General features: G+C 45.4%; 2 protein-coding genes and 3 non-coding genes across 7 annotated transcripts; 4 read left to right on the forward strand and 1 right to left on the reverse strand.

Annotated features, from left to right (window-relative positions):
* The first annotated feature begins 566 nt into the window (after nucleotides 1-566).
* LOC108937223 (cAMP-dependent protein kinase type I-alpha regulatory subunit-like) lies at nucleotides 567-12,322 on the forward strand. Of its 3 annotated transcripts, none has more exons than XM_018757029.2 (11): nucleotides 567-618; nucleotides 8,664-8,852; nucleotides 9,164-9,325; nucleotides 9,606-9,697; nucleotides 10,507-10,568; nucleotides 10,656-10,702; nucleotides 10,915-11,073; nucleotides 11,188-11,248; nucleotides 11,434-11,555; nucleotides 11,831-11,912; nucleotides 12,062-12,322. In XM_018757029.2, the coding sequence occupies exons 2-11, from the start codon at nucleotides 8,688-8,690 to the stop codon at nucleotides 12,232-12,234; spliced, it is 1,125 nt and encodes a 374-aa protein (XP_018612545.1). In that variant the 5' UTR covers nucleotides 567-618; nucleotides 8,664-8,687; the 3' UTR covers nucleotides 12,235-12,322. The 3 variants fall into 3 exon arrangements, with proteins under 3 accessions (XP_018612545.1, XP_018612537.1, XP_018612552.1); XM_018757021.2 differs by lacking the exon at nucleotides 567-618 and adding an exon at nucleotides 7,654-7,796; XM_018757036.1 differs by lacking the exons at nucleotides 567-618; nucleotides 8,664-8,852 and adding an exon at nucleotides 8,861-9,073.
* Nucleotides 1,580-6,692, reverse strand: LOC108937245 (actin-related protein 2/3 complex subunit 1A-A). Its single transcript, XM_018757050.2, has 10 exons — nucleotides 6,506-6,692; nucleotides 5,795-5,926; nucleotides 5,163-5,267; nucleotides 4,652-4,874; nucleotides 4,066-4,173; nucleotides 3,605-3,811; nucleotides 3,219-3,294; nucleotides 2,620-2,813; nucleotides 2,036-2,126; nucleotides 1,580-1,921 (listed from the first exon to the last, which is right to left on the reverse strand). The coding sequence occupies exons 2-10, from the start codon at nucleotides 5,856-5,858 to the stop codon at nucleotides 1,916-1,918; spliced, it is 1,074 nt and encodes a 357-aa protein (XP_018612566.1). The 5' UTR covers nucleotides 5,859-5,926; nucleotides 6,506-6,692; the 3' UTR covers nucleotides 1,580-1,915.
* A 3,392-nt stretch (nucleotides 12,323-15,714) lies between the features above and the next one.
* trnar-acg (transfer RNA arginine (anticodon ACG)) lies at nucleotides 15,715-15,787 on the forward strand. Its single transcript has one exon. It is a non-coding gene; the product is annotated as a tRNA-Arg (tRNA).
* An 890-nt stretch (nucleotides 15,788-16,677) lies between these two features.
* Nucleotides 16,678-16,750, forward strand: trnar-acg (transfer RNA arginine (anticodon ACG)). The gene has a single exon. It is a non-coding gene; the product is annotated as a tRNA-Arg (tRNA).
* A 162-nt stretch (nucleotides 16,751-16,912) lies between these two features.
* trnae-uuc (transfer RNA glutamic acid (anticodon UUC)) lies at nucleotides 16,913-16,984 on the forward strand. Its single transcript has one exon. It is a non-coding gene; the product is annotated as a tRNA-Glu (tRNA).
* Nucleotides 16,985-26,919: the final 9,935 nt, after the last annotated feature.

A 26,919-nucleotide genomic window follows, 5' to 3' on the forward strand; every position in this document is an offset into this window, starting at 1 on the left:
TTGCACAGTACTGCATGTGGGATGTCATGGACTTTGGCAGGGGGAAATGAAATAAAGCAATGTTGTCTAATTAATAGCTAAGTCAGCAGGTGCATTGTTAAATTTTCCCCTGTCTACAATTTTAATAAATAACCAATTGGTTAAGTTGTGTTACTCAGTTAAACTAAATTTTCCCCAATTTAGCTAATGTCAGTGCTTCAATTTCATAGATTTACTTGCTTTTTTGCTGCCTCATATATATCGATCCTGCCCAAAAAAAGGAACGGGGGAAAAAATTGTAGTAGTTAAGACGGTTCCAGTAAGATTAGCTGACGTTAACTAGTGAGCTGCGGTGTCTCACTTGGCATCTTTTCAGTGGGAACACAGAGACCTCTTCATCCCTCGCCAGAACTCCCGACTGTCCCCTGGGACCTTGAGGCGCTTGAGAGGAAGCAGATGAGAATGCCTCGACAGCCATAAAAGGAAAAGTGCTGGAGGACGTGCCGGTTTAGATTTGCTTACGTCCACTCTGACGTCCGTTCACGAAGCCATTATTATTTCCTAGCATTGTTTCCAAGTAACGCTTGCAAAATTCTACTTTGTCCAGTTTGAATTCGAGCGAAGCAGCAGTGAAATAAAGTAGGTGGTCAAATAACTATCTTTAGTTTTCCTTGCAATGCTAATTGTATATGTCCTGATCTGCACGTAGTAGGATACGCACCATTCCTTGATAAAGAACCTTTTGTCGTTTGAGCAATTAAGGAGAGAAAAACTCGTCTTCCTCCAAAATTTTCCAGTGGTCACTAGGAAGGCCACGGAAGGTATTTGACTGTGTAGCGTTGCTGATGAAAACATGGCAGGATTGTGATATTGTAACATGGGAGCAACATATGGAAATGGTGTTTGCACCATAGGGTTGCACCTGGCTGCCTGTAACAGCTTCCAGTTCCTCGGCCGGTGCGCCTCTATAGAGTGGCCGGGAAATTCGGCGGCTCAAATGAGGTAGCTGCCCGTATTATTACACATCATCACAGATCCCGGCATCCTTTCGCAATTTACAAATATAAAGCCATCTGGATGAAGATTTTAAAAAAAAAAAAAAAAAATGTTGACTCGCCAGATCATATTACGTATTTTCTTCTGCTCGGGACTCCAGGTTTTGTGTTAATTACACCCATGACTTGGATACATGCGGTTGCCAGATTATAAAGCCCTGCTATAAATACCAGCTTTGTGAAAGTTCGTGATATACACTTTTATTGGGACTGGAAGAGTTGATTCAATTCTGTGGTATTTTTCAAGGCTGTTGTTCTGTGGGTTTTTTTTTTTGGGCAACTGTTCTGTGTACGTCCATCCCTTCAGGTCTGCTTAAACTTTTCACCATGAGTTTAGTTACTGTTTTATTACCGATACAGTTGCAGTTGAAGCAGTGAGTATTTCTTTCTTGTGCCTGCTGAACACCAGGAATATGGTGTTTTCATTATTTTTTACACCCCTGAAGTAGTTTGGCAAAGATGTACACAAGTATGTACATCATGGAAGAAAACTTAGAAAACAACTGAGGCAGGTTTCTTTTTATATAAGAAGGTTAAAAAATCAATTCAAGTTTAATTACTTTTATTGAATAGACTGAATACGGAGTGTCGTGATCATTTGTTTAAAATACTGTCCTTTGCTTTACAAATGAAGGCAAAGTAGCACAAATTACACCCACAACCTCTGCTCTCAAAATGTTTACATATTCTTTGTGTTTTCATGTTAACTCTTCAGTATGCTTTGAACAAAGACAAACATCGTAAAAGCTATTCCTTTTTTTTACAACACTTTTTGCGTATTTAGATCTTTTAGTATAAACGAAGCAAGCAAAAGGCAGTCGTTTCACGCACTGCGGTGTCAGGGACAGGAACAGCAAACTGGATTGCGGCCCTCAGGGTTCTCAGTCCTGCAAAGAGAGCGAAGAATAAAAATAAAACACGATGCAGTTTGCATTTTTCAACAAGTCCTTCAGTGGGAGCACAGGTCTCCGTCGGTCAAAACCCTTAGTGGGAGAGCGCACCTTGAAATCCCAGACGACCATGGCCCCATCAAGGCCCACGCTGCTGAACTTGTTCACCTTGCTCTTTGGCCCTTCCACAATGCACAGCTGTCTGCAAATGACGGAAGAAGACATCAGATAGAAAGGGACTAGTTTGCGTACGACCTGCGTTGCGTGTTCTCGTTTCGCCCGGGCAGTATGTGACGGACCGGCGCCGTTTAAAATGTGGCGTTTGTTTCACGGTAAAAATAGAAAGCGTGCTGGTTTCCAAGAACTTATCTAGCCTGTGATTTGTGCTGCATCATCAAATCACGCAGACTAGCCTGTGATTTTTGTGGTGCTGTAATGCTGCAATCTGAAACCCGCACAGCTGCCGGTGAACACTGAACCGCACTTGGCACCAGATGACATGTCTCAAAGTCCAAACCCCTGCAAGGGAACCACTGTTATGCCCTTAAGAGAGGCACTTCCGTCATTTGCCCTAGTTGTGTCAGAAGCGGTTTATGTGAAAGCATATGCTGAATCTGCGAGCAGTCAAAGGTAACAGCGGTGATGACTGACAGGATCGCGTGAAGGTGAGGACGATGAAGACGGCGTGTTTGTACGTGATGCTGTTCTGGTGTAAGGTGTCCAGCTCGTTCTGATCCTCCTCGGTCGTGGCCTTCTTGTCCAGGTTGCGGAAGTGCTGCATGGCAGAGGTCCCACTACGTGAGGACTGCTTGGGCACATCCAGCTTTTTCACAAACTGCAGGTTTCCGGGACCCTTGTAGGAGTACTGGTAGGGGCAACAGTCGTGGCCCTAGGACACACACATTCATATTAAAGTCACACACTGCAAATTAGTTAATCCTGTTTTCCTTGGCTTCTAACAGTAACTAGAATATCAGCGGTCGCGTTTGGTTTTTCATATTAAAAAAACGTGGTATGATTTCTCTGCGCATTAGTCCCTCTTAGGGGGCGCTGTTGAGAGAGAAGAACCAGTACTGAATAGGGCTGACATTCCTTTTTACCTGCCCTAACCCAAAAGGGGGTTGCATTTATCGCAGATCAACTCAGTACAGCAAGCGCACGTCGACATCTACACGTTTCAGTCAATGTGCTGACACCGGACATTTCCATCGACCTGCTAAACGCGCTCGCATAACGGTCAAGGTGTCCGCTGGTGATTTCGGCGTATGGGAGGCATGGGAAAGGCTTGTCTTACCGCAGCCACAATCTCGGTCTCACTGACGAACAGGACGCTAAGCAGCGGCAAGTGTTCTACAGTCAGCTGGGTGACCCTGCGGAACACAGTGCCATGTCATTGCTTTTCCGTGCCCTTGTCCAGGGTGTCACGTGAAGCCCGTAGCTCTAGAAATGAGACTTGTGACACAAAGGACGCAGTTGTGCGCCTGACCGAAATGCTGGTAAAATATCGAGCTGTGTATGTTGGGTCCTGCAGTAGAAAAATGATACATTTCATGCTAAGAACCATAGACAAGGGTGCTAGAGCAAGGCTTTTCAAAAAGACTTTAGTTAGCAGCCTTGCGGCTATCGGCATGAGGTCTCTAACACGTACAAGCATCCATCCGAACCAACGCTGGCACTCACTCTTTGCCCGCAGGTGCGTCTGCTACGCCAATGCTGCTATTGTGGCTGACCCAGGCCAGCCGATCGCCGGAGGGGGAGAAGCTGATTCCATGCACCCAGCCTCCGCAATCCTTGTGCTCCAGCAGCATCTCGCCAAATGGCATCTTGGCTCCCCAGGGTGTAGGGCCTGGCCTCTCCTCGATGTCCTTGATGTAGGCCGAGAACACTCTGATTGTCCCGGGCGTTTTGTCCAGAATTGACAGAGAGAAACGAGATGACAAGATAGACCACCAATCAGTTGTGCTATTCACGGATTCATTTATATCCACGGAGTCAAGGTGCGCAAGTCTGAGTATCTCCTGAACCCACGGGTAGCATAGCTCCTTTTTAAGTTAACCGGATTGTCCCGGTGACGGACAAGCGGCGTTCCAAACTGGCGTGCAGTTTATCATAAGAGATGCACCTTTACGCACGGTTCTGACCTGCAGTGGAGGTCCGCGGAACCGGCCGCCAACAGCACATTGTTGGGATGCCAGTCCAGGCTCAGAACTGTGGAGCAGATGGTTTTCTTGATGTGTTTGCTGAGCCACCTGACAGGGATCAAAGGGCAAGAGTCACACTATCACGTTGAGACAGAGCCGATGCTGCTGTAAGCGTAGCTGCATTTTATAACTCTTCCAGATAGCCCACTTTTTATTATGCGTCCACATTTGTACCAGTAAGTCCCACCTATCTTCTCCCCCTCACACCCACATTCACAATCCAAACAGTCATGTCATACAAAAAGCAGAGAAACCCAAATCTGTATTTTAAATAAACCCCACGCAGGAAGTACGGGTTGCAGAATGTTGAACAGAGTGTATTATGTCATCGGTATCTTATCTGCACTATGCTTACACTACTTTTTGCAGTTATTAGAAGAACAATAATAACAGCAGCAAACAGGAAAATCTCTAAAATGAAGATGATTACACACTGAACAGGTGGCTAAAGAGACTGCTGTTCGGTTTAACTGCAGCCCAGCGAGCATGATCCAGCACCACGCTTCACCTGGCCTGAAGGACTCACCAGTCATTTTCCTTCTCAAAGTAGCACACGGAAATGAGTTTTGCTCCACTTCCCAGAGCAAACTTGTTCTCCTGCGGGGACCACTTGACGCACGTGGCGGCCCTGTTGATGCGTACCAGGACCAGGGTGGGTTTCCACGCATCCTCCTTGAGCGTCCACACGTAGGCATTCCTGTCGGATGCGCACGTCACTATGCGGTTGGACACCGGGGCCCAGTCGATGCCTGCAAATGCAAATATGTAATATTGATGCTGTATGTCTTGTATAAACTAACACACAATAACAGAAATGTTATCATAGGGTGGCGTTGTCATTAAGGCGCTGCATTCGCAGCCGAACTGACAGCATATGCGTCACGACGAGCACCTAGAGAAGCAGATTTTTTGCTATTGTTCTGTGCCCCCAGGGTATGTGAGCACATTTGTATTTTATCATGTGGTTTTTCCATGTGCTCTTTTCGGAAACCACTTTTTGAGGCATTGCATCAGTGCACGCACGTCCCCTACCGCACCTGTGATGCGTCCGCTGTGCTCTGTGAGCTCGTGGATCTTGTTCCAGCCCTTCTCGCTCTTCTGGTAGATGTGGACCACGTTGCTGTTGGGGCTTATGGCGATTTCTGTGTGTGAGATGGCGTGGAGTTTTTTTTTTTTTTTTTTCCTGTTTTAATTGTCAGCAGGTGGCATACTAGTTCGAGAAAGAGACTTTCAAGGAAAGGCTGGAGATTCAGGTGCCATACTTTAACATACTATGTTGAGTAGCTGCGCTCATGAGAAAAACGGTAAGCAATTAAAGCGTGCTTGGATAAAAGGCTCTTATTTAAGTAAATATTGTGGCGCTCCTGTCTTGTCTACAGTGATACCGCACATTTACGCAAGTAGGCGCGGTCACAGCATTCAAGCTAAGTGCGTTGGCACGGGTTTGGACGTTAACGCCAATAAATTCATGGCCCAGAAGCGTGTGGCTTGTAACGAGCAGGGAAATTAAAAGGCACAAAAATGCATTAACAACACCCCAGATCTCAGCCTGACTTGTGTTCTTTTGTAACTGTCAGACATGGAACACGGCGGGCAAGCGGCAACACGAGCGGCCCAAAGGCAGATAATTGGCACCGAAGGAAAGGCAGCTGAACGGGTTTGCACTTGCGTGTTCGGTCTTTATTCCAGGCGTGGCAGGACAGAGGCTCCAATCCAAAGTTGTACAGAGACATGTTTCAACAGAGAGGGTCAGGAATGTATCGGGGCGAAGAAGAATAGCTTTTCTCCAAGGGTTTAAATGCTGAAAAAAATGGAAATAATCAGAAAAGAGTCCTCACACAGCTCATATCCCCGCTTTGTAGTTTTCATTCACTTCTGTAAGCATCATTCTGTCCTCACAGCACTAATAACTGGTAACGTTTTAATAATGCTTGCCTAAAGCTTTGCATCTAACTTTTGACGGAATCGTAGAGGTATTATAGAATCAATCAATAAATTGCGCTCAGACTTTAGGTTTGAGGGTGTATGGAACGCGTATGGAACGCCTCCTGGATGCAAAGAGGGGGGGAAAAAAAAAAATCTTGTGTTGCATTCAAAGTCATGAAGCAGGACACCCCTGGCAGTTCTGCATGTCGCAGTTGCTGTGTTTCTGAAAGAAAAATTCCACCGACTAAAATGTCATTTCCGTCTCACCGTTTACCATTCCGTTAAAGTACGCTATAATTTAGTGCTTGTCGCATGCTTGCTTATGCTCGTGGCATAAGTGTACTCCACTGTTTCATTTCGAAGAGATTTACAGTGAAATAAGAGAAAGAGCCCTGAAAAAAAGAGCAACGGCTAGGCAAGAAGACAGACCGCATATACGGGCCGGGGCTCTTACCTTGCTGCGTGTTGGAATTGACCCCTCCGTACCGGGAGGCCCCGTTCCCGTTTGCGGACTCTGGGCAGTCGACGCAAACGGAACAAAGCCTGGCGAGCGGCGGCGGTCGTCCGCAGATAAGGGCGCGAGGAGCCGTCTGACGCGAGAGAGGAAAAGAAAGCTCAAGGAACAGCACCCTTCGCGGGTGTGGCTAAGCGCACAGCTCCTAGGTAAACACCTAGAACAGGCCTGCGAGCTATTTGCTTAGGTGTACCTCAAGGTGACTTTTTCTTCCGAACAACCACTCAGGCCGGTTTAGTCAGAGGCTGAATCGGATAGTGGGGAAATTTGGAGGTGTCATGATACAGACTCTCCTTAAGAGAGAACACCTTATTTTGCTGTTGAGGGTGCCTTCAAACGCAGGCAAAAGAATGTCGAGCGCAGCTGTGGCGGCCTTCACGTTTTAGCTACACGCCACAGCGTGTTAATTAGATAGGTCACTAATGGATGTAAGGGCCAAAAAGTGCCACAGGAGTACAAATAAGAGAGCTGCATTAAGCTGCGATTCATAGGCTACGCCGATCTACACCGGTCCGTCTTCCTCCTCTCGCAGCCCCTGGAGGACTGAGTCCAGAAGTCAGAAAGAGAACTCAGTCAAGTAAAGCAGACTAACACAGACCACAAAGAAGTATACTATATCCTTGTGGACAATTATACTGCGCTTCAAATGACAGTTTTGCAGCGCTTGGAGTTCTCCCGTGAAGGCAAATTATAGATTAACTTTATACAGAGTACTAAATAATAATATAGCAAATAACAGGATAAGAAGAAAACTAAGAAAGCACCCCAACTCATGGTTTTACTTGCTTTTTACTAATTTAATGTATAAATGACACTCAAGTTACTATTACTACTGATTGCCACACATTGAAAGAAACGCAGGAAAGTATTTATTTAAAGTATTTACAATGCCAGTTGGATCGTATTTCAAAAGCAAATAGATACCGAGGAACTTAAACTCTTTTGACTTGGTGATTCTGATGTAACAGTGCCATAATGAGAAGAGACACAGGAAGTTTGAGCCCCGCCCTCAACCGCTACAGCTGTCGAGGGCGCTGACGTCACGGCTCATAGCGACCCCTGATTGGTACGGACCCGTTGCCTGTTGGGCAATTGTCCGAACGCTGTGCAAATCGATGCGAAGAGTTTTCGCAGCTGCACGCGCAGGAGGTACGTTTTTCCCTCCTTCCAAAAAGGAAGGAAAAACTAAAAGCTTCCAGCAGCTCAGCGCAACAGGCGTCGCCTCTTTTTGGTAAGAATATGTGTTCACGCAATTAATTAGTATTTGTCTCTACATAACTTCCGCGCCCCTCGCCTCGTCGACTGTCTGTTGCGGCTAACTACCTTCAAGATGGCGCCCATCAATCGAGCGATTGGTGAAAGTTGAGCGCTGCTGAGTCCCGGGCTTCCTCTGCTCTGGCGAGCGCCATGTAGTATTTGCATTTGTTATGACTATTTGTTAAGGTCACGTTTTTGCACGCTCGTGCGCTCTGGTAAATAAATTTAGTGCCGGGTGAAGGGCGTTACTGACTCGATCGGTGGTTGTCAGCGGCGCAGAAGCGAAGCCGAGCCTCAGGCTGTCCAGCAGGCGCCGTGAAACAACGTGCGTTTTGGGTCAGGTGAAGGTAAAGCAAACCAAAAACAAATTAACGTAAAAATAAGGGCTATAGTATATGTTAGTGTTAGCGTCTGCTAAGGAGGCTCAGTATTATATACAGAGTAGTAGTCTATGGACGCAGACGAGGGGATGCGTGTGTACTGTGAGGCGTCTGACTGAATTACTCTCAGTATTAAGGTTAGAGTAGAACTTTATTGGTGTTTTTTTTTTTTGATGTACCTATTAATATTGCCGAATGTAATTTCTGACTGAAACTTGAGGTTTGTCCTCATAGTTGTTATTCTTCCAGGCTTCTGTCATTTCTGTTAGTTGAAATTGCAGCTATCTTTTGTCTAAGATAATGTACCTTACAATTGGTGACTTGACTTATTTACACTGCAAGGTCAGGTGGGTTGCTGACTTATTTAGTGGGCTCTCTGTGAATTCAGCTTGCATGGCCTTCCCCCCCCCTCCTTTCAACCACTGGCTAACCTCTCTAATATCTCCCATCTGTGTCTTTAGAGCCGAGCATAGCAGAGGGTTGCTATGGCGTCCACCAGCGAGGAGGAGCGCAGCTTGCGCGAGTGCGAGCAATATGTGCAGCGACACGGCATTCAACAGCTGCTGAAGGACTGCATCGTCCAGCTGTGCACGGCACGCCCTGAGCGGCCCGTGGCCTTCCTGCGGGAATACTTTCAGAGGCTGGAGAAGGTGTGGGTTTGCCCCAGGGGACATGATCCTAGGACTAGGAGTCTGTGCTGCCTGAGCTGTCCGCTATGCAAGCACGCTGATGGTTATCGAAGAGTGATGCGGCGTAACTCTGGTGACATGTGGTTTTTCCTCTACGATAGTATATTTCTCGGTTCAGAAAAGTGGATGGAGGGTGTGTGTCAGTGGAGAATGCATCCAACTCCTGAATGGAGGGTTCAGCGGTCAGTTGCGCATTCTTCTGCTTGTAGACCATGCGTACGTGTGGGCAGATTGTGTGTTAATGAAGGAATTTCCTTCGTATTCCTCTGAAGGAGGAGGCAAAACAGATAATCAACCAGCAGAAGTCAAATTCTCGTTCGGACTCGCGGGACGATGAAATTTCCCCACCGGTCAACCCAGGGGTTAAAGCTCGGCGCGGAGCCATCAGTGCGGAAGTGTACACGGAGGAGGATGCGGCGTCGTACGTCAGAAAGGTGAGATTCCCCCGGTCACCCTTCTCCATGTACCCCAAATTAGGTTTCCTGCACAAGCATGTACTCCCTAGGTTTGGGGAAGACCGCAAGTTTTTAAATATGAGTCACGTTCACAAAAAAAAAAGGAACAATCTAATCTGGCTCTGCTGAAGAGCTTCTGTAGCAATCTAAAATGGGATTTGGCTTCCTTGCCATTCATGCGACAATCAGTGAAGGGGCTTTTTGGTCCATTATACAATTGTAAGGAAATTGAAATGTCTTTTAAATGTTTCTGCTATAGGTCATTCCAAAGGACTACAAAACAATGGCTGCCTTAGCCAAAGCCATTGAGAAGAATGTGTTGTTTGCACATCTGGATGACAATGAGAGAAGGTACTATAAATTCAAAGTGTTAATAAAAACAGAACTTCCGTCAATCTGTCAAAGACTTAGTTATCAAATGCACAATATTACAGTGATTGCTGGCAGTGAAATGTCTTTTCTGCAAGCTCCTTGGGGGGGATATGGACATTTCGTTGCCAGCAACCACTGCTGTACGCTGTATTTACTTTTTGGGTGACGTGAAGCCAAAATGCTGCTGCTGACTCTTATTTGTGTCCTTCCTTTTCTTAATTGTCTTTTGAATATTGCGGTGACTTGTGGATTTTTAAATCTGCATTGTGCTGGATTGTCTTAATTTTTAAAGTCAGAACATTGTGGAAAGACATTTCACCTAGAGCCAAATTGTATGCATTGCTTAAAGATTGTTCTCGATAACATGGTGAGTCGCGCCGCCACCTTGGCAGCGTGAGAGAAAGTGGGTTCGATGCCTACTTGGGTCTGTTTGAGTTCCCCCCCCCCCCAGTCAAAAGACACGAAGTTAAGGTAGACTGTTGACTCAAAACCAGACTAGGGCAGGTACTCTTTGAACTTTCCTGCTGTACTTTGTCTGCTTTTTGACTTGGTCCTTCACAACACTGTCTCCCTTTGTCTTAAGAGGATTCTTTTCTTCTCTTGCCAAAATCTCACATAGCATTATGCTTTTCTCCTGCCAAAATGGTACTTGTTTCCCTTCTTTGAGTAGAATGAAATTGTCACAGCATTCGTTGCATTTGACTTTTTTTTTTTTTTTTTTTTTTTTTTTTTTTTAAATGTTTATGTTTAAAAAATGTTAAAATTTTGTTACGTGTTTTATATTCTAGTGACATATTTGATGCCATGTTTTCTGTCACCTATATTGCCGGGGAGACTGTCATACAGCAAGGTTGGTTTGTTTATTATTTCAAAGAAATTAATATTTTGTACACACCTATTGTTTACTGCTATCTTAATTTTTTGTTTCTTGTTCCAGGTGATGAGGGCGATAACTTCTACGTTGTTGACCAAGGGGAAATGGACGTAAGTATTTTTGTTTGTTTTTGTTCCATCACAGCGTAACAGAGCATGTTACAAGTCATTACAATTAAGCATTTTTAAGGATTATATTCAAAGGCACATTTTATATTTTTAGTACTGTCTTCAGTACTAAGGGTAGCTTGTTGGATTGTGCGTTGCACGAGAGATGGCCACGGCAGCGAAGTTGCCAGTAAGCCTTGGGCCCTTTGCCACAGGTGTACGTCGACAGCGAGTGGGTCACAGGCATCAGAGAGGGAGGCAGCTTCGGCGAGCTGGCCCTCATCTACGGCACACCCCGGGCTGCCACCGTACAAGCCAAAACCAACGCCAAGTTGTGGGGCATCGACAGGGACAGCTACCGAAGGATACTCATGGTAACGTGGCTTTACTCTGCCCTTGTGTCTTTGAATGGCTTGCATGTTAAGGGTGATGGGGTTGAGGGTTATTGTTGCAGTTTAAGGTTTTCACTTGAAAATGTTGCCTTTCAGGGCAGCACTTTAAGAAAGAGGAAAATGTATGAAGAATTCCTTAGCAAAGTGTCGATTTTAGGTAAGGAACCTGCATCCGCGTTGCATTCGGTCGTATGATACGGTCTTTGTCGGGCTCGGCACAGTACGACCGAACACCTTCCTTGGCGGTTAAAGCTTGTTGGTTGTTTGAGGTTCCAAACTCTATTTGTAACTGAAGGACCGCTCTAGGCTTCGCTCAAAGCAATCCTTGTGTGTTCCGCACAGAATCCTTGGACAAGTGGGAGCGCCTGACAGTGGCTGATGCGTTGGAGACAGTGCAGTTTGAAGACGGGCAGAAAATTGTGATCCAAGGAGAGCCGGGGGATAAGTTCTTCATCATACTTGAGGTGCGCCTCTTCTCTGCCTTTACTCGAGTTTCCAACTATTTCTTTTGGTTGGAGGATATGTCTTGACAAAGAGGGGACCTTTATATTCCCTGGGTAGGCACCGAGTATAAAGCAAGTGGCTTTTGGTAACGCTCAAACACGCAAGTGCAAATTCGTACGTTTCTAAATCTTTTAGACGTTCACTGGCTGGAGGGGGTCGGGGCTCGAGCTGAAGAGGTAGAAACTGACCTCCCAACTACAACATAGAATCACAGACAACTCTTTTCGCCCTTCAGGGTACTGCCGCTGTCTTGCAGCGAAGGTCTGAGGAGGAAGAGTTTGTGGAAGTGGGAAGGCTAGGCCCTTCTGATTATTTTGGTGAGTCAAATTTCTCTCAATTTTGCTCTCTAGCATTCTGGTAATATCGTTTGAAAGTAGCTTTCTGAGCGGTTGCCTTCGACTCTCTCTGAAAACCGAAGCGAACGTTTGTGTGCTAACATTTCTTGCGATCTGATCCTGTCCCGCAGGCGAGATCGCGCTCCTGATGAACCGGCCACGTGCCGCCACAGTGGTTGCACGCGGACCCTTGAAATGCGTCAAGCTGGATCGCCCCCGCTTTGAACGCGTTCTGGGACCCTGCTCTGACATTCTGAAGCGCAACATCCAGCAGTACAACAGCTTTGTCTCACTGTCCGTCTGAGGTGTCTGGGCATCTGACACGGGGTTCAAAGCGCTGTACTTTTTTGTTGAAGTATAACTGCCACTCTGAATTTTTTTTTTTTTTTTTTTTTTTTTTAAAATGACCTCACTTCAATGTAATTTTCATAAGTTTCCCAGGATTTGGCTGAGCACTGTTTTGCTTGACAAACACATGGAACAATATGACTTTTCTTTCTACCTTCACATGTAAATTAGATTATTTTGGATGACAGACAAAAATGTTTTGCTGTTTTTAAGGTGGTTCAGTTCATTTTCCAGGGTATTAAAAGAAGTGTACAATTGCAAGTGAGAAGACACTTGCCCTTTAATAGTAAAAATTGCACATGTCTAGTATGTGACAGCTTATTTTAATTTCAGCTGTTCGTTGTTGCAGTGGGACAGGCTGTGTTGTACTTAAACCTAATTACTTTGTTCCTCTGGTCGGCACTTAAACTTTAACAGTTGCTTTCTGATGTATTATTGATAGTTTTGTGTTCACCTGCAGAATATTTTTAGTTTAGCTACATAAAGAATATCATACGCAGCAGGTCAAAAGGCGAGTTCAGTGCCAGATTTATTGCTTCAGAGGTACAGAACATGTAGCAACAAACGGCTAGGTGCTTGACTCGTGTCATTTCTCATACAGATTAGATATTTTTAAAGTATGATAAATGAAGCGGCAGGTCTTTCGAACCCTTCTGCGCAATCTCTAGATTCTGCTCTGCATTTTTCTGTACATGTTCAAAGGGGGCCTTAAATACATTTTATAGGAAGCCAAACTAGGGTGATGCCAAAGTGACAAGGTGAGCCGTGAAGCATTTTTCCAATTTTGTCTGAGTTGAGTTCTCTGCAGACTTCACTGCTCTACCTTGAAGCAGTATCAGCTGGAGAGGACGGACATTGTTTAAAGGCCTGTCTCCATCACGATTGAAAAGTACGTTCGGTTGCATGAGACTGTGGCAGAGAAATGTGAACGTTACCTTTCGTGTGTGTGTAACCTGAAGCAGAAACTGTTTCCTGGGACATTACTCGAGACGGGATACTCAAAGGTTGTTTCGGGTGCATAACGAGTCTCCGTGTCTGCTATGGTTTTTGCTTGTGGATTGTGGCAACCTCTAACAAACAGCAAGGCCTCATTTTGAATGAAAAAGTCACTGTACCAAAGGCCTGGCAAAGGAGGACGTTGCAGTGCACGCAGCACTAAGGTTATCCCTGGTTTGCCTAGTACCCTGTGTCAGAGAGCAGGAGCAAAAGGTGTTAAAAGGATTTTTTTTTATTGTATTTTAAATTCACTGCATTTTTATATATATACACACTGTATATATTATGAACAATATTAACTAGTGTTAAACTTCCCTTAGAGGGAAGCTTAATGCTTGCATACAAGGCAATGGACTTGCAAGTAGCCATTTCTTGACGACACTGAAAAATACCAGTATGTTAAATGTGTCATTTGTATACACACGCTGATATTAATGTGGCTTGATTTTGTATGTACCTTTTTATAATCAGAAATGCTTGAAATAATCTTCTAAGCACCGTTAATAAAGTTAAACTATTCAAACAGTTTCCACATAATTCATTAAGTTCCAGACAATATTGTATCAAATTACAATGTTTTTCTCTTGCTTTTCTGAGTGAATTCTTTTTTCTTCTCATTTTTCTTAAATTCCAGGTGGAATCTGCTATAGTTTATTTGATATTCCGGTAATGTGGCCTGGGTCATTTTCACAGGCTCTACGTGTTTATTCACTTTAAATCAGGCTGCCACCTGAACATGCCTTCCCTGGGAATGGAGTGTGTCTGTGAGCCGGTGGCATGTGATTGTAAATACATGTGCGAAGGTACCTGCTGTTAAGGAGTGATGGACACTTAACCTGTACCTTTGACAGTTCAGGTACAGCAGCAGAAGACCTGTGGCCCACGGTAGTGTTTCCTGCAGTGTGCTGGCAGTCAGTTGAACAGACTTCTTTTGAAATGGACAATTCAAAACTTGTTTTGCCCAGTCTCCTGGACACGAGCAAGAGGGGGGAGGTGTCGGCACCTATTGAGTTTAGAGGTGGCAGGATACGTACACAAATGAGCAGTGCATAACCTGTATATTTTTTTTTGTAGCGGCAAGACATGGTGCTTACCGTGAGTACGTCAGCAGCCAAGTAAAAGCCAAATTAAACCAGATTAGGTGTGGGAGAGAGACAAAACCCTTCTGAGATGCAGAGCTCAAATTGTGGGCAAGCACCTTAATTCTTCCTTTGTACTTCAGAAAACGATATGTGCATTGCTACTTGGAGGTTGTTGTATGGTACCGACACCACACTTGCCACTTATCCTTCAGTGAATCAGTTAAGTTTATGGAGGGGTTTCATTTCTGCCACTATTGCACATATTTAAATGTATGTTATCTGCCTAGCTGCGACATCCTCATCTTCTGAATGGTCGTTTAAGTGGACTTCAGAGAAGGGAAGCGAAAGGAGGAAAGAGGGTGGGCAGCACCATTTAAAGGGTAGGGCAAAGGTGGTCACGGGCCTTCCTCCCTTCGTACAGGTTGCACAGCTGAGGACAGATAGACGAAATCGGCTCTTTTCCTTATCTGTGATAATGGCTGCTGGGAGGACACTTTCACAGGAGTCAGCTAAACACTTATTACCTTCCCATTCTGTCCTGATCCTGCTTTGCCGTGGGAAAAGCCTGCCTGCTAATCAGCTTCACCCCCAATTCCTCCCTGGAGACTATATTCCCACCGTGAGTAACACACACTCAGATGGATTCATGTGTAAATGAGTTCTTTACGGAGACACTGAAAACAGGTGCGAAAAGTGCCCGGTCACGACGGACATATGCAAACTTATGTGAGATGAAATGTGACAGATTAATTGACAATTTGTGTGTATTTCTTCTGAATTTTTTTTTTATTTTTTGAGCTCTTATCTTTGGACCCAAAGGTCTGAGGTCAAGGGAGACCCTGCACACAACGGCAACATGGTTCTCTTGTTCCTCTCTCTCCACCAAAACAAGTTGTCTAACAACGGATCAGGAGATTCCAGGTTCAACACCTGGCTGGCTCAGGAATCTCCGCTCGCTTGTCCTAAATACCGGGGATGCTACTTTTCCAGTACAGCAAAACAAGCGTCCTGAGGAGCGCTTTCACAAGGTGCCACCTCGGTTGTCTCGTTCAGCTTTTGCCACAAAAATAGAACAAGTTATCCTTGAGCAAGGAGGCAAGGGTACCACCGGGCTTCTCCCATGTGGTCTAGTGGTAAGGATTCCTGATTTTTCACCCAGGCGGGCCGGGTTTGACTTCCGCTATGGGAAGGTGTGGTAGCCAAGCGCGTGGCTTTCTCCACCTCTCCCCAGGAATGCTTCACTTTTCTGTATCCGAGAGCCGCCCCCTTCAGTGGGTTTCCGTTTAAGTGTAGGCCCTTTGTTCTTGTAGTGTTCAGCGCAGCTAACCTGTAGTTTCAAGTATACCCAAAGGCAACAAGGGCCAGTAGCGCAATGGATAACGCGTCTGACTACGGATCAGGAGATTCCAGGTTCGACTCCTGGCTGGCTCGGGCCTCTCTTCTGGCACCACCCATGTTGCTGGGATGCTCCCTTCTTGCACCGGTGAAACATGTGCCTTCTAATGGTCAACCGGTGGTTGTCTCCTTCAGCTTTTGCCACAAGAATAGAACAAGTTGTCCTTGAGCAAGGAGGAAAAAACACCCCCTGGCTTCTCCCATATGGTCTAGCGGTCAGGATTCCTGGTTTTCACCCAGATGTCTGGGGTTCGATTCCTGGTATGGGAAGGCTTGGCTGCCAAACGTGTGGCTTTCTCCACCTCTTCCCGGGAATGCTTTGCTTCAGCCTGCTGCTTCTCTGTATCTGAGAGCCGCCCCCTTCAGTGGGTTTCCTTTTAAGTGTAGGCCCTTTGTTCTTGTAGTGTTCAGTGCAGCTAACCTGGAGTTTCAAGAGAACCCAAAAGCAACAGGGGCCAGTAGTGCAATGGATAACGCGTCTGACTACGGATCAAGAGATTTCAGGTTTGACTCCTGGCTGGCTTGGGCCTTTCTTCTGGCACCACCTGTGTTGCTGGGGTGCTGCTGAAATGTGTGCCCTCTAATAGTTGACTGGTGGTTGTCTCCTTCAGCTTTTGCCACAAGAATAGAACAAATTGTCCTTGAGCAAGGAGGAAGCAGCACCCACTGGCTTCTCCTGTATGGTCTAGCAGCCAGGATTCCTGGTTTTCGCCCAGGTTTGACTCCCGGTATGGGAAGGCTCGGTAGCCAAAGGCATGGCTTTCTCCACCTCTTCCCGGGAATGCGTGGCTTCAGCCTGCTGCTTCTCTGTATATGAGAGCCGCCCCCTTCAGGGGGGATCCTTTTAAGTGTAGGCCCCTGTCCATTTGTTCTTGTAGTGTTCAGCGCAGCTAACCTGTAGTTTGAAAGGAGCCCAAAGGCAAGAGGGGCCAGTGGCGCAATGGATAACGCATCTGACTACGGATCAGGAGATTCCAGGTTCGACTCCTGGCTGGCTCGGGCCTCTCCGCTGGCTCCACCCGAGTTGCTAGGGCGCTCCCTTTTCGCGCTGGTGAAACGTGCGCCCTCTAGTGGTCGACCGGCGGTCGTCTCCTTCATGTTTTGCCACAAGAAAAGAACAAGTTGTCCTTGAGCAAGGAGGAAAGAGCACCACCTGGCTTCTCCCATATGGTCTAGCGGCCAGGATTCCTAGTTTTCACCCAGGCGGCCCGGGTTCAACTCCCGGTATGGGAATGTGCGGTAGCCGAGCGCGTGGCTTTCTCCACTTCTTCCTGGGAATCCTTTGCATCAACCTGCTGCTTCTCTGTATCCAAGTGCTCTTTCTTTCCCCAGTATGCATTTTGTGACCATTTGGAGGGGACACAGCCAGCTGTTCCTGTCTGGCAGCTAAGGTTGTGGTGTTATACTATAGAGGTCTGGGTCTCAGCGGTTCTTTCGCAGGCTCTAGTGTTGTCTAGTAGTGATCTAGTGTTGGCCTCTGCAAACACTAAGGTACAGAAAAAGGTTCAAAGTTCTCTGTTTTGCAGTACTGGCACCGTGACTGACTGCTTAAAGAGCTTTTCCATAAAGAAGCTTGTAAGGAAAGGAATATTCCCTCTCTTCCCCAGCACTGCAACAGATTCACGTAACACAGAGGAGCAGTTGCACTCTTGGCACCATGGTGCAGCTTTTAAAGAACTATGTTCAAGTAAAGGAGCTCTCTTTCACTTCCAGTACGTATGAACTGAGTCGGGCTGTGTGTGATTGTTTGGGTGGTACGGAGGTTTGTCTTGTCTTTCACAAGTCTGAGGTGTGACACATTCATGCGATGGTTTCTCAGATACACAAATTGGGATTTTAGTGCCAGAGTATCAAACTATTGGGGCCATATGAGATTCAGAATCTGACAGAAGACACTTCTTAACCCAGTCTCAAATTATTCCAAGAGCCATGCTTCGACCGCTTGGCTACCAGACACATCTGACTTTGGAAGTTACCGGTTTCTCAAGTCAAGAAATCCCGTTCTCCAGTAATCATAAATTGGTGTTACACAGGAAGGGTGAACAGATATTTGACAGCCAAACAAACTGACTGCCATCAAACTCAATAATGGATATTGTAATGACCCGCGTTACCGGGGAGCGTTACGTTTGAGCGGGAAAATAGGTGCGTTGTAAAGAGTTGAATTATGGGTAAAATGGAATTAAGTGTTCAACCGCTGTAGGATCTCACACATGGAATATAAGGGGGTGAGTGTGTTAGCCAGTGAAAGAGGAGGAAAGTCTGACGGATACTAAATAGACTGTTGCGAGGGGCAGATCCTTGAGAAAAAGATGTTTTTAGACCAAGAGGTACTTGCTCAGTGACTGCTGAACAGTCAAGCAGCATTTCAACAACTCACCTGGTTTTTGTTAAGTAGTTTGCTTAATAATTATTAGTGCTAATTCCAATTGTGCTGTATTTTGCAAATGTTTTTAACTTATTTGCAGTCTTAATGTACGTTGTTACTTTTTTCACCCCCACCTTACATCGTCGTAGCCTCCCACCCCTCCTGGGGCATTGCCCCCAGCAAAGGCTTTCCTTGAAGTTTCCTTGTTGGCGTTTCTGTAGTTGGCAAGGTTTTTACGGTACGGAGTAGCAAGCCCCACGCCCGACCCGCAACTCTCTTGCCTTCTCAGGTGGGCTCGGGGACGCCCACGGCGCAGTTATCCCCCTCCCGCCAGCTTGCGGAAAAAGACATTTTGTTGCCAGCAACCACCGCTGTACGTTGTACTGTTGCACATTTGTTAAAATAAACCTTTGATTGAAGAGCATTGTTTCCTTGCATTCGCACCTCATACCTCTTGCTGTGTGCCGGCGTTCCGGTAAACGCAGGTAACGAACGCTGTCCGCTCTTCTTTCTTCGGCCTACCTGAGCCCAGTCTTGTGCGTTACGATATTAAAGCATATAAACGGTGAAGAAACTAACCAGCATAAACATTACTGCAACATAAGACCGTCACTGATGAAGCAGCCCATCGGTGGAGTTTGCACCACAAGGAGCGCCACCCTCTTTTAACTCATGGGAGATTTCCTTCGTGTTCTCACATTGTTTGCGCCACATTGTATTTCCCTGTACAAGTTTCCAGGCACCTGTTCACACGTGCAAATATGAAATGTAAGCAAGTATAACTTATAAAACACGCTTGGAAAAAAATTACCCATGGGTCTCTGGGGCATTCACACGTTCAGGGATTGACCAAAAAATGTCCAGTTTGCGGCTGACACTGGATGCTTGCTGCCGTTTACTGAAAAAGTTACAGGGTTATTTGTTGTTTACAAAAAGTCGCCACAAGACGCTCTTAATTTGACAGCAGAGTTTTTCTGCCACCTTGTGGAAACTCGTGAAAACTGCACTTAAAATAAATGGCCGAAGTGCGGTTAGTGTTTTTGTCCGCGCGCTGGAAGGAAAGTGAAAGGGCGCGATTTGTGCGTGAGTGGGCGTGGCCAGCGGTGTGGTCTTGTGGTTAAGGCTCCCACCTTCGGTGCGGGCTCTTTTAGGCTGAAGTTTGAATGTGTTCGCAGTTTGGTGTTTGTGTGGTGCGTCTGACTGACAAAAACACCTCAAATCTGCAAGGAGATTCTTCAAGTTGGGTGTTTATCGCACTGGTTTCGGCCTCGCTTTGAGTTTCGTTACAAACAAAGCTGTGCCGATTCTGCTGGTGCTTTGAGCGCTCTGGTGTCGTATCTCTCGGTGTCTTAATAGTACAAGTACTGAACAAAGAGCAGCAGTTGTCTGCGATGCACTTGTTTCACTTTGTTCAAGATGGGAGACCTGTTTCACTTCCAATACATATGAACTGAGCTGTTCTATAGAAAACTTCCTGGGTGGTCCAATGGGTCAGTTGGTTGCCTTCCATTCAAGAGCTCTGCGGTTCAAGCCCTTAGTGCAGGTGTTTTGGAATTTACAATGGAAATTTAGTTACTTCTTCAAATACAAAAGTTGAGCTTTCAGAAGCAATAACCCACCAGCTTCTGTGGTCGAGTGGTTAAAGTAGCAGCGTTGTGTTAAAGAGGTCATGGGTTCGAAGCTGTTTGGAGTGGGGTTGTCTGTGCATCAAAGCAATGGTGCTACTTTTTCAAAAGCCCTGCCAAAGAGCCATATTTCATGACACAAGAGCTTAAAAAAAAGCTTATTAAAGTACAGCTGGCTCTGTGGTACACAAGTTAAACAGTGTACACTGGTGATGAAGCTCAACGGTTCAAGACCTGCAGCAGCTCTGAAGTGGTGGGACATCTACAGTAAGTGTAAGAAGTAAGTTCCAGCAATACCTGCCTGATGGTGTGTGAAGGGGTTGTGTTGGGGGAGTCATCCCAAGTGGGTGGTGTGTGCAGGCTCTGTGGAAGAGTAGGAGGATTGAGAAGATGAGTAAGTGGAAGAGAGAAAAGTGTAAGTAGGCCTTTTTTTTTTTTTTTTTTTTAAATTAAAAAAAGAGGCAGGGCTTTTCTTTCCCACCCCCTTCACCTCCAGTTCCATTTCCATTCACCTCCCTCATCACATTCATTTCCATTCACCCTCACCTCTCACCTCTCACAGCACTGTTACACCACCCTCACTCCTCAAGCACTGCAGCCCATCAGTGGCAGCAGGCTCAGGTACACGGCCATCACTTACTCCCTTCTGAGGAACCGAACCCAGAACCTTCTGGTTAGGAGTCAAGCTCCTTACCTGTTACGCCACACCTCTGCCCAGGAAAACACTCTTCTAACATCTCTCTTATCCTTAGATAGCTTGATGCGGAAAACAAAAAGACACATTGTCAAGACTTGAACTAGCAACCTCTTAAACTAAGGTACATGTGCATTCACACAACTCCACAGAGGTTCTCAAAGTCTATTCTCTCTAACTTTGCAGCTATTCCTAAAGGCAAGAGTCACATGACTCAAAAAAAAGCACTTGCTCCTTCGGTCGTTGAACGCGCAGGAAGCCGGGACCTAACCAACAACCCTGAAAGAACAGGCACGTGCACGTTGACGCCCTGCTCCAGAGGTTACACGTTAACCTTGTACTCATACCTAAGGGTAAGTGCCAATTACTTAAAAAATACCAACGCCTTCAGTTGCTAAAAGAAGGAAGCAGTACACACTTAGCGCCGAGAACTCAAACCACTGATACCAGCAGTACAAACACATGCACGTTCACATCCTGCTGCAGGGGTTTACCGCCTGACCTCATCCCCATCCTCCAGAGCAGAGTCTGCAATACTTTGTGCCACTTTGTGGACATGGTATTCAGGAATACAGAACTTCATGTTTGGGTTAAAGCTGCTAAAAAGCAGGAGCCTATTAAAGCACCTATTCCCACATTTGAGCACCAGAGGTTGCGCTTCATATATCAGTAAAATGGAGATATCAACCTCGCTCAATCCGCTCAACTACAGAAGTCTTGATTTTAAAATGTTCAAGAAAAGTGCAGCTCATTAAGAACTAATTGCATTGTTTAATCATGGTGAAAATGATCTGTGCTACTTAACCACCAGGTATGTAGCACGTAATCATCTCATTTAGACCAGATGTTAGAGGTCCAGATGTTCATGCCACTTGTTACACATCCGCTGTATCTTTGAAGAGGTACCCCTATATTGGCAACACTCAACAGCATTCTGGTAGAATACTCAGTTCTGGCATCAAAATGCAAGAGCTTATCATCACAAATGCTGCTTATTAAGCCCGAGACCACACGGCCACTGTTGCCGAGGAGCATCTTTCAAAACATGCGTGAACGTCAAGGACAAATTCATTGTTGTCCATACTCTAAACTCATTACTAAGTCACCTGTTGAAAAACTCTTCCTTTTTTTCCATCCAGAAGGAAGTCACCCAACTGTCTGGAAATCGACGATGGGAGCGACTTATTGAGATTTCAACCCTGGACATTGATCGCAAGCTCTCAAACTTGGCTCTAATTAAAAAAGAGCAAGTGTGACAATTGAACTAATACTTGTAAACCAAATGCATAAAGATGGACTTCAATGGCTGAATGTACTAAGAAAAAACACACACTGCTCATAATCATGAGCTCAGAACTAAAAGGTACCTCATGTTCATATAAATATACGATTTAGTGGCCCATGTGGTCATGTATATCCACCTATAATAAACCTGAAATGTAATATACGAATGTGAATAAAGCTCAAAAAGATGTTAAAAACAAAATTAAACATCATGACAAAGACTAACTAATTTCATCTGATAATAAAAATGCATTTCTGTGTAAATCCCAAAGCCATCAAGTGTTGTCCTTTGTTCCAGCAAGGTCCCTGTAGAAGTGGACTTAACCACAGACCTTCTTGGAAACAAAAGTAATCGATTTAGACCGATGAGGACCGTCAGCGTGCGGTTTCTCATTGCCAGTCCATCCACATCCACTGGTATGTTTACAAACATTTCACTCCCTCTCTTATGCTCCAGATTGTTACCTCTGTGCAAAGGCGGTCAGTTTCTTTTGCAGCTATTACAGACCAGTTCTCCTTCCGCAAAAATTCTAAGCCGTTTCCCTTCGAGGCTCCGCTCTTCTCCATGGTTGTCAGAAAAGGGCAATTACAAACATTACCTTTCATCTCCCCTTTATTGTTCACAATGACTCCAGCGTTGTCTTCACAATAAGGAAATACTCCGTCTTTCCTTCGATACGACTTCCTCTGCCGTACCGCTACTGCTGGATGCGCTGAGATAGACAAAATGTGGAAGTTTTACATACATACAGTACCTTTCAAGTACCTTCTCACATAATAGCAGCATATGTCCCACAATGAAAATTTGCAGCCGCTTGATTTGTACTGCATCAGTTGCACCTTTAGAATAGGTACGGATAAAGAGGCCAGCAACCATACCCTTCAACTACATCTTCTCTCGAACGCCTCCAAAATTAAAGCGTTGAAATGCTAACTAGATGCGGCATTTTCTCACATTTCTCAATAATAATTAACCGTATAATCCTACAATTTCCAGCCGGTTTATGTGTCAGCGGCATCAAGGTTATTCACGTAACCACTGTTTCAAGTAATTACTAAGGTTATTTTGAATACGTTCTTTTATTACAAGCAGAGAGCACTGCAGAAACTAACTGCTGAACGCTGTTTAAAACAGAATTATTTTACGTTGTGCTTGAGCTGCCTCTGGATCAGTGCACGGTGAAGGAGAGAACTGAATTCTGGATACATGTGCACACTAGTGATTATTGCTTAGGCAGAACAATGATGAAGAGGATAGCGCTGTGACAACAGAGCTCCCAAAGCTATGGATTTCAAATTGATTCCAGTTCTGTACTGTTCTGTTCCGTTCCATTTTCTTACTTTTCTTCTGAAAGCCCTCGCTTGAACTATATGACTTTGTCCATACAACAACGCAATGTTTACACTCAAAGCTGCAGTAATCTTGACATTTAAGAAAACTGGAACAAAGCAATGTAAATTCATTATCATTTGACATCTTGCATAAACATTAACAATGTACATGGTTTTTGCACAACAACAAGGACAAAACAAAATAACTGCGCTATAGCGGTCTGGGTCTCAGCGGTTCTTTCAGAGGCTCCTCGGTTTTTGGCCTCTGCAAACACTAAGGTCTATCAAAGGTACAGAAAAAGGTTCAAAGTTCTCTGTTCTGCAGTACTGGCACCGTGGCTGACTGCTTAAAGAGCTTTTCCATAAAGAAGCATGTAAGAAAAGGAAGATTCCCTCACCTCCCCAGCACTGCAACAGATTCACGTAACACAGAGGAGCAGTTGCACTCTTGGCACCATGGTGCAGCTTTTAAAGAACTATGTTCAAGTAAAGGAGCTCTCTTTCACTTCCAGTACATATGAACTGAGTCGGGCTGTGTGTGATTGTTTGGGTGGTACGGAGGTTTGTCTTGTCTTTCACAAGTCTGAGGTGTGACACATTCATGCGATGGTTTCTCAGATACACAAATTGGGATTTTAGTGCCAGAGTATCAAACTATTGGGGCCATATGAGATTCAGAATCTGACAGAAGACACTTCTTAACCCAGTCTCAAATTATTCCAAGAGCCATGCTTCGACCGCTTGGCTACCAGACACATCTGACTTTGGAAGTTACCGGTTTCTCAAGTCAAGAAATCCCGTTCTCCAGTAATCATAAATTGGTGTTACACAGGAAGGGTGAACAGATATTTGACAGCTAAACAAACTGACTGCCATCAAACTCAATAATGGATATTGTAATGACCCGCGTTACCGGGGAGCGTTACGTTTGAGCGGGAAAATAGGTGCGTTGTAAAGAGTTGAATTATGGGTAAAATGGAATTAAGTGTTCAACCGCTGTAGGATCTCACACATGGAATATAAGGGGGTGAGTGTGTTAGCCAGTGAAAGAGGAGGAAAGTCTGACGGATACTAAATAGACTGTTGCGAGGGGCAGATCCTTGAGAAAAAGATGTTTTTAGACCAAGAGGTACTTGCTCAGTGACTGCTGAACAGTCAAGCAGCATTTCAACAACTCACCTGGTTTTTGTTAAGTAGTTTGCTTAATAGTTATTAGTGCTAATTCCGATTGTGTTGTATTTTGCAAATGTTTTTAACTTATTTGCAGTCTTAATGTACGTTGTTACTTTTTTCACCCCCACCTTACATCGTCGTAGCCTCCCACCCCTCCTGGGGCATTGCCCCCAGCAAAGGCTTTCCTTGAAGTTTCATTGTTGGCGTTTCTGTAGTTGGCAAGGTTTTTACGGTACGGAGTAGCAAGCCCCACGCCCGACCCGCAACTCTCTTGCCTTCTCAGGTGGGCTCGGGGACGCCCACGGCGCAGTTATCCCCCTCCCGCCAGCTTGCGGAAAAAGACATTTCGTAGCCAGCAACCACCGCTGTAGGTTGCACGGTTGCACATTTGTTAAAATAAACCTTTGATTGAAGAGCATTGTTTCCTTGCCTTCGCACCTCATACCTCTCGCTGTGTGCCGGCGTTCCGGTAAACGCAGGTAACGAACGCTGTCCGCTCTTCTTTCTTCGGCCTACCTGAGCCTAGTCTTGTGCGTTACGATATTAAAGCATATAAACGGTGAAGAAACTAACCAGCATAAACATTACTGCAACATAAGACCGTCACAAACGAAGCAGCCCACCGGTGGAGTTTGCACCACAAGGAGCGCCACCCTCTTTTAACTCATGGGAGATTTCCTTCGTGTTCTCACATTGTTTGCGCCACATTGTATTTCCCTGTACAAGTTTCCAGGCACCTGTTCACACGTGCAAATATGAAATGTAAGCAAGTATAACTTATAAAACACGCTTGGAAAAAAATTACCCATGGGTCTCTGGGGCATTCACAGGTTCAGGGATTGACCAAAAAATGTCCAGTTTGCGGCTGACACTGGATGCTTGCTGCCGTTTACTGAAAAAGTTACAGGGTTATTTGTTGTTTACAAAAAGTCGCCACAAGACGCTCTTAATTTGACAGCAGAGTTTTTCTGCCACCTTGTGGAAACTCGTGAAAACTGCACTTAAAATAAATGGCCGAAGTGCGGTTAGTGTTTTTGTCCGCGCGCTGGAAGGAAAGTGAAAGGGCGCGATTTGTGCGTGAGTGGGCGTGGCCAGCGGTGTGGTCTTGTGGTTAAGGCTCCCACCTTCGGTGCGGGCTCTTTTAGGCTCAAGTTTGAATGTGTTCGCAGTTTGGCGTTTGTGTGGTGCGTCTGACTGACAAAAACACCTCAAATCTGCAAGGAGATTCTTCAAGTTGGGTGTTTATCGCACTGGTTTCGGCCTCGCTTTGAGTTTCGTTACAAACAAAGCTGTGCCGATTCTGCTGGTGCTTTGAGCGCTCTGGTGTCGTATCTCTCGGTGTCTTAATAGTACAAGTACTGAACAAAGAGCAGCAGTTGTCTGCGATGCACTTGTTTCACTTTGTTCAAGATAGGAGACCTGTTTCACTTCCAATACATATGAACTGAGCTGTTCTATAGAAAACTTCCTGGGTGGTCCAATGGGTCAGTTGGTTGCCTTCCATTCAAGAGCTCTGCGGTTCAAGCCCTTAGTGCAGGTGTTTTGGAATTTACAATGGAAATTTAGTTACTTCTTCAAATACAAAAGTTGAGCTTTCAGAAGCAATAACCCACCAGCTTCTGTGGTCGAGTGGTTAAAGTAGCAGCGTTGTGTTAAAGAGGTCATGGGTTCAAAGCTGTTTGGAGTGGGGTTGTCTGTGCATCAAAGCAATGGTGCTACTTTTTCAAAAGCCCTGCCAAAGAGCCATATTTCATGACACAAGAGCTTAAAAAAAAGCTTATTAAAGTACAGCTGGCTCTGTGGTACACAAGTTAAACAGTGTACACTGGTGATGAAGCTCAACGGTTCAAGACCTGCAGCAGCTCTGAAGTGGTGGGACATCCACAGTAAGTGTAAGAAGTAAGTTCCAGCAATACCTGCCTGATGGTGTGTGAAGGGGTTGTGTTGGGGGAGTCATCCCAAGTGGGTGGTGTGTGCAGGCTCTGTGGAAGAGTAGGAGGATTGAGAAGATGAGTAAGTGGAAGAGAGAAAAGTGTAAGTAGGCCTTTTTTTTTTTTTTTTAAATTAAAAAAAGAGGCAGGGCTTTTCTTTCCCACCCCCAGTTCCATTTCCATTCACCTCCCTCATCACATTCATTTCCATTCACCCTCACCTCTCACCTCTCACAGCACTGTTACACCACCCTCACTCCTCAAGCACTGCAGCCCATCAGTGGCAGCAGGCTCAGGTACACGGCCATCACTTACTCCCTTCTGAGGAACCGAACCCAGAACCTTCTGGTTAGGAGTCAAGCTCCTTACCTGTTACGCCACACCTCTGCCCAGGAAAACACTCTTCTAACATCTCTCTTATCCTTAGATAGCTTGATGCGGAAAACAAAAAGACACATTGTCAAGACTTGAACTAGCAACCTCTTAAACTAAGGTACATGTGCATTCACACAACTCCACAGAGGTTCTCAAAGTCTACTCTCTCTAACTTTGCAGCTATTCCTAAAGGCAAGAGTCACATGACAAAAAAAAAAAAAAAAGCACTCGTTCCTTCGCTCGTTGAACGCGCAGGAAGCCGGGACCTAACCAACAACCCTGAAAGAACAGGCACGTGCACGTTGACGCCCTGCTCCAGAGGTTACACGTTAACCTTGTACTCATACCTAAGGGTAAGTGCCAATTACTTAAAAAATACCAACGCC

This window comes from Scleropages formosus, chromosome 8 (assembly GCF_900964775.1).
Source record: "Scleropages formosus chromosome 8, fSclFor1.1, whole genome shotgun sequence".
NCBI lineage: Eukaryota > Metazoa > Chordata > Actinopteri > Osteoglossiformes > Osteoglossidae > Scleropages > Scleropages formosus.